The 12,021-nt window shown below is 42.9% G+C and overlaps 1 protein-coding gene across 1 annotated transcript in view; it reads left to right on the top strand.

Moving 5' to 3' along the window:
- The first annotated feature begins 2,367 nt into the window (after window positions 1-2,367).
- The window catches only part of LOC115541609 (suppressor APC domain-containing protein 2), a 23,299-nt gene continuing 13,645 nt past the window's right edge, over window positions 2,368-12,021 (top strand). Inside the window, exons 1-2 of the mRNA XM_030353434.1 lie at window positions 2,368-3,410; window positions 10,345-10,478. Of these exons, the coding sequence (XP_030209294.1) occupies window positions 2,621-3,410; window positions 10,345-10,478 (924 nt within the window). The 5' untranslated portion in view covers window positions 2,368-2,620. The remainder of the gene's footprint in view (window positions 3,411-10,344; window positions 10,479-12,021) is intronic.

The raw sequence follows: 12,021 nt of genomic DNA, 5'->3' as shown, positions 1-12,021 counted from the left end.
GCTGAAAGAAAAGGCTGCTCTGTGCCACGTTATATACTAGGTACCGTGGGGAATGTTGGCGGTGCCCACTTTGTTTGGTGCATAGCTGAGATTTTCAGTGCGCACGAGCAAGCGCACGGGACAAACCCATAAGGCAAAGCCTAGGTGGCGTAGCCTACATGAAATAGAACAGAATTATTGGGTTGGTCCGACTATGATAGTCGCATTAATCGTGCATGTATATATTCAATCGGATTGGAATCGGATTCTGTGTTCTGCGCATGCTTGATATTTTTCCCCGGGCCGTAGACGGAGACGAGAATCGTTTTGTTGTCGCCATTGTGCATCTATTTTGTGTAATTATCATGACCATCACATACAAAATGTAGAAGGATGTAGCTTCGCCTTGCGTTTCGTACGCCATCTTACTCGAATGCAGCCTGAGTTTGTTGTTGCTGCTGAGGTAAAGAGGTCAGCCGGTGGCTTTATTACCACTATTTGAAATTGGTTTAGCGCCACCTATCGTACCGGGGTATGACATGCTTCGGGCCAATGAATCGATTTTCTGACCGTCGTGTATACTCAGACAATTGCAGTTGTCCAATTGAGGAGCATAGTTGAACTATGGCTGTAATCCGATTAAGAGGTGCATGTAAACGTATTGGGTTACTTTAGTACTATGATTAGTTGCAGATTAGCTGTGATTAACGTAAACTGGACATTTGAAACAATATAACCTTTCACGCCTTGCACGAGGCCTTAAAGGAAACTAAATTACCAAAAAATTAACACGGGAAGCCTTAGTAAGCCTTAGAATGACTCCACACAACCTGTCACTAAAGCCAGCTTTCTCGCTCTTTTCATTTCAGTTTAAACATTTACAGATTTTCAAACTGACAATGTTCTAATTCTGACTAGTCAAATAAATGGTCTCTTTTTTGGTGTTCAGCATTAGCAACGGCAACCCTGCCATAATTGGGGACATGGACCATATTAAACCAGGGCTTCATTATGAACAAAATATCTATCTCTTTGCTAAAACAATCCATCCGAACAGAACTAAAATGTCCTATTTGTGTTCTCCCTAATGGAGTTTCACTATCATTGATTGCTCAAAAGAATATTCTACTTGGCTTAAACCCTAACCTCAATTTAAGTAGCCTATCCAATGGCTTCCGCCTGTCATTTCTTTCCATATTTAATGTCACTAATACTCAATTGTTATGGTCTAATTGCCGCGATTCTGATCGAATAAGAGATTGCAATAACAATAACACTGCTGTTTGTGTTTGCATGTTTGTTCAAGAAAGAGTGTGTGAGAGGGGAGAGAGAGAGAGTGTGTGTGTATGCATGTGTGTTTCTGTGTGTGTGCATTTGTGTTTGTGAGTGAGAAAGAGATGGAGAGTGTGTTTGTCCATGCTTCTGCATGTGTGTGTATACATGGATATGTGTGTTTGAGAGAGAGAGACCACAAATGTGTGTGTGTGTGTGTGCCTGTGTGTACATGGGATCATATTATGTGTGTGTGTGTGTGTGTGTGTGTGTGTGTGTGTGTGTGTGTGTGTGTGTGTGTGTGTGTGTGTGTGTGTGTGTGTGTGTGTGTGTGTGTGTGTGCGTGCGTGTGTGTGTTTAGTAGCTTTGTGTGCCAGCAGAATGCAGAGTTGGATGAGCGAGGTAGTCTGACCCTCTCTGCTTAATAATCGAAAGGGACACGATGAGGCCATGGGACAAAGAGTTGGCCTTTCTCTATCCCTTCATCTTCCTTCCTCTCCCACAGAACTCTTTCTGCGGTCAATGCAATTATTTAAAAACAATGCCACCAACTTCTTCGCTCCACATTTGTTTGGGTGTTGCCCCCGTGCAAGGGCTGAAAGATGACAACAATAGTGTAGCGTAATTCAGTGTATGCATGTATAGGTTGTATGTGAAGGATCTTCGTAAGCTATTACTCATGTTTATAATTGTATTATTATACCATACCACGATTGGTTGTTCATTCAAGAAAGCACATTGATAACACACATTCGATAATCAGTAGAAAACCGTAGGCCTACGCGCCCTGATGCGATTATCACTAAGTGACTTGTATAATCATGACACAGTTAATAAGCACTATTTGATGTGCTTTAGAGCTGTGAAGTCAAAATACTATCAAACCAATCCCAAAATAAAGTAGGGTTATAATAGAAAACTGATAATATATATAATGATAGTATTTGAAGTTGTCAAATACAAGAAATCGGATATGAATCAAAAATCAGATATGAAAACGTCCCGTTTGCAATAAGAAGCGCAACTCAAACTTCTTGGACCAATCGGAGCGAGTCTCTCCCTCACCGTGACCAATAGGAGCGCGTCTCTCCCTCACCTGACCAATAGGCGGACGCCTTGGCAGACAGACACAGACGTTTGAAGGGCGGTGATGCAAAAGGTATTGCGAGCGACATGAAAGAGGTTTAGTTCTTACGGAAATATTTATTTTATTGTTTACAACTCTGTGGCATAATTTTAACGGAAAGACCTCGATTACATTGGAAAAGCAAGTTACCGTATCCGATTATAACAAGCGAACACGGCGCCTCGGACCTGAATCCATGCTATAGGTTTAATGTCACTCGGTGAAAGTAACCTATACCCATAAATGGCTCTGATACCTACCGATGACTGTAAACTGAACAATCAATCTACAACTAATGGGAGAATCTGTGCAAGAAAAACAGGTTTTCAGGGCCGGTCTGGCAGTTTTAAAAGTGTCAGAATGCAACCTAAAGAAAGTGACTATTCAACCGATGGCTTACCGAAAGCCTTCCTCCTCAGCCTTAGGACACTCTTTGATATTTTAGATGACGGAAGGAGAGGTTTTGTCCATATATCAGAGATAGAGGGCCGATGGCAGGGCGCAGACACACAGGACCTACCCGGCGGGGTGCTGGAGTGCTTGCGGCGGGCGGCTCCACCACATGGCTGCCTCACCTTCCAGAGGTTCGTAGCTGGCCTGCGCTATTCAATGCTCAACCCCGACAATAATAATGATCACTTTAAGGCAGAGGCGGCTCTCCAGACCGCAAAGCCGTATCCAAACCATAGTTTGCCCCCTCAACTGACAGAATCCGCCTCGCATTCTACGTGCAATGTCGGCACGCGAATTGATAACAAACCTCGGCCTCTGGGGCCGAGCAATGTGGCAAATACGCAACAGAAGCCCCGAGCGACCCCGCTGCACGACCGGGTCCGGCCGGAGGACGGGAGGAGGTACCCTTCCTGCGGGACAGCGAGGTACGACGCGGGGTGCGAAAGGTCCGGAAGGTGTTTGGAGCGGGTCTCTGTTGTACCCGTGCAATATATCGGGAAGCAAGGTGTTCAGCCAGGTCGTGTCCGGGCCATTGATTTGCTTGCGCTGGAATCTTCACAGTTCCTAAGATCTACGACGTGTGAGTATCTCATAAAAGTCTTCTCAGATGCTATGTGTTAATGTGTGTGTGTGTGTGTGTGTGTGTGTGTGTGTGTGTGTGTGTGTGTGTGTGTGTGTGTGTGTGTGTGTGTGTGTGTGTGTGTGTGTGTGTGTGTGTGTGTGTGTGTGTGTGTGTGTGTGTGTGTGTGTGTGTGTGTGTGTGTGTGTGTGTGTGTGTGTGTGTGTGTGTTGTAGGCCTATGCACTGTTACAATACCAAACATATTATCTCATTCAATGCATGCATCAATACAGATCTGCAGCAAACAAAAAAACCCATACGATATAAATAATGCAATAGACAGTACATCAATGTGAACATGCATTTATATTATCTTTGAGCTAAACTGGGATGTACAGTGGAAGAGGTAGATCTCAGTTACTCTCTGATGAGGAGTGATTCCTGGATTTATGGCTGACCCTGACCCAACACATGAGGTCTAGACCACCTGAAGGCTCTTGTAGGAGAGTCAGAGAGATGAAGGTAGAGTTCATCTTTGTTCTCTTGATGGACGTAGATTTAAATTACACTTTTTATACAGCAGAAGTGTTGTTTACTTTCTTCTTGTTTCTGTCTCTTTCTCTATTTTTCCCATCGCACAATGGCACACATAAAGACACACACACACACACACAGACAGAAAGACAGACAGACAGACAGACAGACAGACAGACAGACAGACAGACAGACAGACAGACAGAGAGAGACTTTTGTCTCTCTTTCTTGCTCTCCCTTTTTCTGGCACTCTCCGACTTTCTCTGTTTCTCCCTATTTCTTGCTCGCTTTCTGTCTCTGTCTCTCTACGACTCTCTCTCTCTTTTGCCTGTATCCCTCCCTCCCTCTCTCCCTCTCTCTCTCTCTCCCTCTCTTTTGCTCGTTCTTTCAAATGCCCAACAAGCCTTGGATACTTGCATCTATTGGACTCAGGAAAAAGTTAGACAGAGAGAGAAAGACAGGCCGAGAGAAAGAGAGTCCTCACAGACAGAAACACAGACAGACAGACAGTGCTGTCATCGTCGTCATGAACCCTGACCATTGGATGAGGCCAGATGACAGCATTCATGCCCAGACTATCGTAAGCACCCGAGAGGTGAAACCTTGCCAATCCTTCCCCAGAGTCTCCCTCTCCTGGCCATAATATGCCAGTTTCCCCCCAATGCCTTGCTCCGTTCCCCTTCTCTCCCCTCGTTTTTTTGCGCTATGAAATTCCAATGTAGGGTGAAAGGTCAGTTGTACAACTGGTTCTGGGCTGGATTGTTGTGGATGTCGTGTGTGGGTTAGGGGAGGGTTTGCTAGTAAAACAACGATTTGGGTTGATCGGGTTGGGCATCATTTTTGCTGATGTATTAAAACAACATTTTTTTTAATGATGATAATAATAATCCATGGGTCATTCAAACCTTTGCTGCATAACATGCATAAATATCACAGCAAAATTCTCATAGCTGGATAGAATGCATCATATATAACTTACAGAATCCCTACCAGGCAGTGATGTTGGCACCAGGGTAAAATTGTCATAATTCTGTTCATATTTGCACATGTCAGAGATTGTCTGAAAAGACGGAAGAGTTCTTTGGAATGGGACATAGCCCATGCTGGCTAAGTCAAAGTCAATGTCCTTTCTTGAAGGATTGAACATATGTATAACTACATAATGAATGACCCTCCTTGGGGTTCACATCAACAGGTTAGGTTGAAAACAACCACAAGAATGTTAATTATATAATACTAAGTTGGGTATTTTATATACCGTAGTTATGGCGTATTATCTGCTCTTGTCCAATATTTCTCTACTTGCTCTATAACATGGCTCTCTCTAGCGGATGACAATACCCATAACATGCTGAAGTTAAAACAATATAACAACATCAACAACAACGAAAACATCCTGCTCCTAACTGGTAACTTCTCTTTTAACGTTCATATGAAGCTCTAAAAAATATGATTAATTAATTATCCAAATGTAGATTCTGGTTGACCCAAAAATACTTAGTTGCTTTTGTGAAAGCATAAGACCTAACCCTACCCGTGGGGTATACGAACCTCGCTGACAGTGGCGATTTTGGTTTGGAAACTCTGGTGGGGCCCATGCAGGAAAATATTATAACGCAATCCAGAAATACCACATATTACTACCATCACAACAAAAACAGTAGCAAGTGACAGAGGGGACCAAAATTGCAGCTGAATAATGCCATCACTCAAACGCGAATCTGACGACATATATTAGGCTATTATATAGGGCTGTAACGATACGCGTATCAAACCGAAAATCGCGATACTCAAAGCCACGAACCTGTCTCGCGGTGTGAGAAGGCAGAAGCGCGATACGCCCTTTCTAACTCTGCGGTCAAATTGTCCGATTGAAATTTGCTAATAATTTGTCTAAATAATAGTCTGCTGACAGCGCCACCTCCTATCGATGCCGTAAGTATACGACTGCAATCCTCCGTGGCTACGGAGGATCGCATTTCTCCACAGCCGTCGAAGTGCTCATATGCGATATGAACGACATTTATCCAGAGGGGGCCTGTGTGATCCTGTCTCTAGTGTTTTGTGTGATTTGACTGGCAGTTTTTCTGCTTATAGGTCGGAATGAAGCGGCCACCGATTATTGACAGGATGGGTACTTTATTCTACCGGACTCGTTCGCTCCTTCACTAGACACACGCGCTACCGCTCGCTCTCCTCGCTCGTCCACTCACTCGCTGACGTCACTCACACACGCATACGCACATTGCCATTCTGGCGCACACACATGCTACTCGTAACGCCTCGTTATTGCGACGTTCATGACATTCAGGTTTTTCTCCATCTATTGAAAGTTAGGCTATTAAACAATTTGCATTCTATACGGCCTGATTATGTCATTATTTAAGCTACATAGCCTAATAAGAAGTGCTAATAAGGATATTTGACTAAACCAACCAAACAGTTGAAAAACGCATCCTCCCACACGTTATTTCTTTATTCATTTAGCTACACTTTAATAGTATTCTTTCTGTTCAAATCTGTTCAGTGTTCCAAATTATTTGTTATTAAATGTTACATTAAGTTAATTGGTATATAAGTGTTGTTTAAATAAAATGCTTTTTAAATTTCAAAAAATCGTGGGATGTATCGAACCGTGGGTCAAAAATCGTGATACAAACCGAATCGTGAGTTTGTGTATCGTTACAGCCCTACTATTATAGCAATAGCACCACCAAATGGCAGCGTTCAAGATCTCACAATATCAAAACTCAAGAAAACAACAACGTGGCAACAATAAAAACACAACGGCGCACACCCTTTACACAGCAATCAATATACAAAGCCACCACTCACAATATACCAAAAAAAGAAGAAGTATGGTTTAAGTTGTATTAAGTTTGCAGGCCACCATACTGTACAATTAACAATGAATCTAGCCTGATAGAGTGGTTGCCTATTCAGACCTGGATAATCCTGGGTGAAAATTTAAGTAAGTTTGGTCTAAGATAGTAATTACCTGTGCTTTAAGGACAGTGCTGTCTGGTCTCTTTTGTGTGGCTGAGGTGAAACACAAGCATTTTTTTTCCGCTTGAACCACTCCTGGTTGAACGATCTATTCTTGTCCTTTCCCTCTTGAATAATGATTAAATCCGTCGGGCGATGTGGTCCCAAACGTTTTATCTCCAACTTCTGTTCAAGTGCTAAATCTCACATGAGACAGATACTCAACACGATTCATCATTTAATGAATGATACGTCCATTTGTTGTTATTTACTGTAACAGTAACTGTAACTGTAACAGTAACTACGTTAGCTAGCTAGCAAGATCTGATCGGCTCCCGCCGTAAACCCAGCCCTTTCTACAAATCAGCCAATGAGAAGAGCTTTGGGGCCCTAAACCTCTGGCCCCACCGCCGAAACAGAAGCGGGCGCTGCGCACGCGCTTGCTCGCGCAACAGCACCAGTTTTCTACACTGAAGCAGACAGGGCCATCTCGGCTGGGCCCCAACGAGCGGAACAGACGAGACGGAGCAACGAACTATTTCACACACAACTACTACACTACAACAATTGCGTTAATCAAATTAAAACTGCAGACATGTAATTAATTATTAACAATTAATGTATTATTAACTTATGCTCAATGACATTTTTGAAAAAAAAAAGAAAAGTATAATCGTGCCCTGCACGGCAGCGTTCTCTGGTGGGGCCGTGCCCCACTGGCCCCTAATGCAAAGACGCCACTGCTCGCTGAACATACCCAGGCTTTCTTGGGAAAGCCTGGATCGACAGAGACGCAACTCGCAATAGTTAAATGGTACTACGACGCTCGCTTAGGATTCTATTAGTCGAGCTATGTTTTCCACTTTAGGTTCAATGCGTGTTCACGTGAAAGGGGAATTTATTGCGTAATTTTACTCACCTTTACAAACTGGATAGATCAAGAGCAGTCTATTTCACTCAAGAGGAACAGATAGTCATAATGAACTCCTACGAGGAGTTAAAAAATCATATAAATGCTAGGGGCAACACAATTAATCCCAATAGAGTGATGATGATTTCAAAATGCATAAGCAACGTTCAGCCTGCACTGTAAAAAATAAAAAGTTGGGCAAACTCAAAATTGCAAGGCAACTTACTGCAATCAATTTTTGAGTTTTGAGCCCATCAAAAACGTGATTTTCTTCTTTAGACAAACTTGAAAGTTAGAGTTATACCAACTAAGATTTTTATATTTTACAAACTCAAAAAAATAGGTCAGGGGTGTTAACTTAATATTTCAAATTAAGGTTAATATTATTTAAAAAAAAAAACATTTCAAAGAATGCAAAACGAGTTTTAAGTTCACTTTATTAAAATTAATAATTTGAAACTTCCATTTTACATTTCTGAATGCCAGACAGCAATAGAACAAGCAACATGTAGCTAGTTCAGCAGCAGAGAATCGCTGTCTAAATGCAGCAAACCAAAGAGCAGAACAAGTTTGACATTATGGTCAAACTTGTGAAACATGAAACATGAAACAAAGAAAAAGTGCAGTATCAGTCATGGGGGAGGCATTGTCACAGCCTCAAACAGAAATAATAATCAACTATGTTTGTAATTGTCTTAATGATTCGATAAACAATGAGAAAAATGATCATACAAAAAATAAATCGCTTGATTCGAAAATGGTTATATCAGTAATCAGTAATCAGTCATCATAGTCATCATACATCATAGTCATCACCAACCTTCCTACGTCATTTGACGCGATCGCCCGTTTCCCGGCAACAGACGATCGCGTCGTCTGTTGCTATTCGATTAAACAATTAAATACAATACAAATATAAAGTAAAAACAAGTTTTATCTAGCGATCCGTTATCTGTATTATGTTATTTCGTCTTTTGGAAACATGAGCCGAATGTTTTTTGCAACCTGCCCGGCAACAGACGATCGCGTCGTTTGTTGCCAGGCAGGTTGTCAAGATGTAAACAACTGATGACGTAGGCCGGTACAATTTTCGCCCCCGGTACAATTTTAACGTGACAGCGGCAACACTACGCACAATAAACAACACACAAACAATAAAGACCCCAAACCCCTTAACCCAACTTAACCTAATAGAAACAAATTGACAAAAGGCAATAAACCCCTTTTTCCCAACCGGCATCACGAATACCCAGACTCCCCGGGGGGTAGTGTCGAAATGCGCATGCGCACCGTAGTTGGCCCAGCCTCAGACAGAGTCTGACTTAAACCCGTGTGTCTTGCTAACAAAGAGACTACAGTGAGCCCAACTCTTGACCCAAAACTCAACATTGTTGGTTGGACTAAATTGCATTGCACAGTTGTACATGAATATTTTACTCAGAAATCATAATGAGACCAACAATTTTGAGTTTTCGTTTTTACAGTGTGCCTTATTCTATAATTTAGGGAATTCACTTTAAATACACCCTTTGTAAGAAATGTATAGCATATGTTTTCGACCGCTGAGAGGTAGTGGCGGTGGCGTAGTGGATTACTATAAGACCCAAACGCCAGCGATTGGGGTTCAAATCAAGCTGGTCAATTATCATGCCTTTTACCCCAATAGATGTGGTGCCAGCACGGCCTTGAGAACTTGGGTTCAAGTTTGAAATAAACACAAAAATATAATTCCATAACCTTTAGTGTATACGTTTTCCATATGACATAAGAGTTGGGAGACGAACCCTGTACACAGAAATTCAAGACTGACACGCTACCTCCAATCTACCACTCTCTCACGGAGACACACTGCGCGAAAAAATCCTCTGTCGGAGAGACCCTTGCACGATTCGGCTCCGAGGTACACAGGAACACCCAGTAATGGTGACCCCATTGTCAAAGGGGGGCCAGGAAACTGCGCACGACGATCTAACCCGATAGACTTAGCTGATAACCTGCTCCCGATCAGGTTTGGTTGACAGCATAAGTCACTATGGTGATACAGCGACACTAAAAGAGATTGACTTTCGTGTCCCAGTTAACCCAGGCTTTGAGCGCAACATGCCTCTCTAACCCACTAATCGAGGTTCGCAGTACAGGGCACAGTTCAGCAAAGACATGTATCCAACCCTCTTTTGTTGAACTGTCTAGTTCTCACTGTATCCATCATGAATGCATACCTGGTATACAACCCAATACACCATTATTTTGCAGGGGAGAAAAGGACCAAAAAGTAGTATGGTATGTAAGTGGCCATTGTTTTGAACCAGTGTGTGTGTGTCTGTCTGTGTGTGCATGTGCTCGTGCGTGTGTGTGCATCGACCAAATGATAGCAGTAGTTGGGATTGCTGATGTCTTGTTATGTGATTGCAGTTGTTTGACAAAGCAGACATTCCTTGCAACTAAGCCCAACCTTGATGGCAAAGAAGGTTGGCTGTGTCCATAAAGATGAGTTAACGTCGAGCCCCTGTTCTGGTCCATGCAGGTGCTGTTGAGGCAGGGCTCCAGAGATCTCGGAGCGAATCAGCGAAAGGATTAAGGGCCGGCTCAATGCGACATCAGCGGAGCCGAGAAGAGCAGCGGCGCCACACCATCACCAATGGAGTCGATTACGGAATGGTCGATGCACACACACGCACGAGCACATGCACACACACACAGACACACACACACTGGTTCAAAACAATGGCCACTTACATACCATACTACTTTTTGGTCCTTTTCTCCCCTGCAAAATAATGGTGTATTGCGTTGTATACCAGGTATGTATTCATGATGGATACAGTGAGAACTAGACAGTAAGGTATGTGATAGAGAGAGAGAGGATGACATGCAGCAAATGACTACAGACTAGGGATGGGCACGAGTAGTAAATTCCAAACTCGAGTGATCGAAGGAATTCCTCGAGGATCAATCGTTTAATCAAATCTATTTTTAGAATGCAACGCATCTGCAGCAAGAATAGGCCTAATGATGAACGGCAATATTACCAACAAAACGTGTAATGCTTATTCTCCATCAAAACAGTCAGAGTTATCAGAGTATTCATTATTTATTTTTGCAAACGTTCAAAACGCATTTTCCTTACAAAAATAAATATGCGTCTCACAATTTAAATCACGTCGAACCAAGGCCTGTAACGGTTTACAAAAAAACAAAACTAAACAAGTAGCATAACCATTGCAAATAATTTAAAGCGGCAAATAAAACGGCAGCAAATGGACTATGGAAATACTCAGCGTTTTGATCTTCTCTACACGGCCGGGATTATAGCTGCGTCTTGCGGCGGTGAAAATAGCCAACACACTTGGTTGCTGCGGGTCTGCTTTCCCGAGCTCACCGTTGTGTTTCAGGAGCATATGTTGCCACATAGTACTTGAAGTACTCTGGTAGCTCGATTTCGCTTGGCATATTTTACATTTCACCTTATGATCTCCTTTTCTTTAAAGTATTTCAATTCTTCGCTGCACTTTGCTTTAACCGCCATCTCTTAACTTTTTGAATCCTGGCGTGCCTGCACACGGAACGGCACACAGCACACAGAAATTTGATACATTTCATTTGCTTTGTGCCCACGGCATGCGTTAGTGGCGCCGCACAGAAAATGTATACATTTGCTTCAGAAAACTTTGTTAGTGTGTGTATATGCAAACTCGAGTTTGCCTGTCCACCAACCGAGTTCATTTGTAACGAGGAGTACTCGAGTAATCGATTCCTCACGCCCATCCCTACTACCGACGCAAATCAAACCCGAGTGTCTGCCGGAACTGAGCCTTGATGGCTCTATCCAGTGCCCCCTACTCATGGTCTTTAACCAGACTTGCTGTCAAGTCTGATGAGGCTGAAGTTGATGATTCATTTGTTCATACCTCATACTCTTAAAGTTAACTTCATGGACTGAGCAGAGCTGGCCATGCAGTGTGGAAAAGGTGATGAAGTTCCAATGTAGCTAAACCAAATATAAATAGGAGAATCAGAAAATGCAAGCAGAATTCAACGGCCTTAGCCTTTAGTGCAGTGCTCTCCTATTCCTATTGGTCACCACCACACACATACACTAATCTCCACCCCAACCTCACATGGCCCCTCCTACCATTCCTGCACCCCCCTCCCTTGGCTCTCGAGCCAATCAGCACTCTCTCTTTGTCCCACTCTTCCTCTC

The sequence above is a fragment of the Gadus morhua genome, chromosome 4 (genome assembly GCF_902167405.1).
Source record: "Gadus morhua chromosome 4, gadMor3.0, whole genome shotgun sequence".
NCBI classification, from domain to species: Eukaryota; Metazoa; Chordata; class Actinopteri; order Gadiformes; family Gadidae; genus Gadus; species Gadus morhua.
Note: the sequence above shows the minus strand (reverse complement) of the source record. Positions and strands in the feature narration are given on the sequence as shown.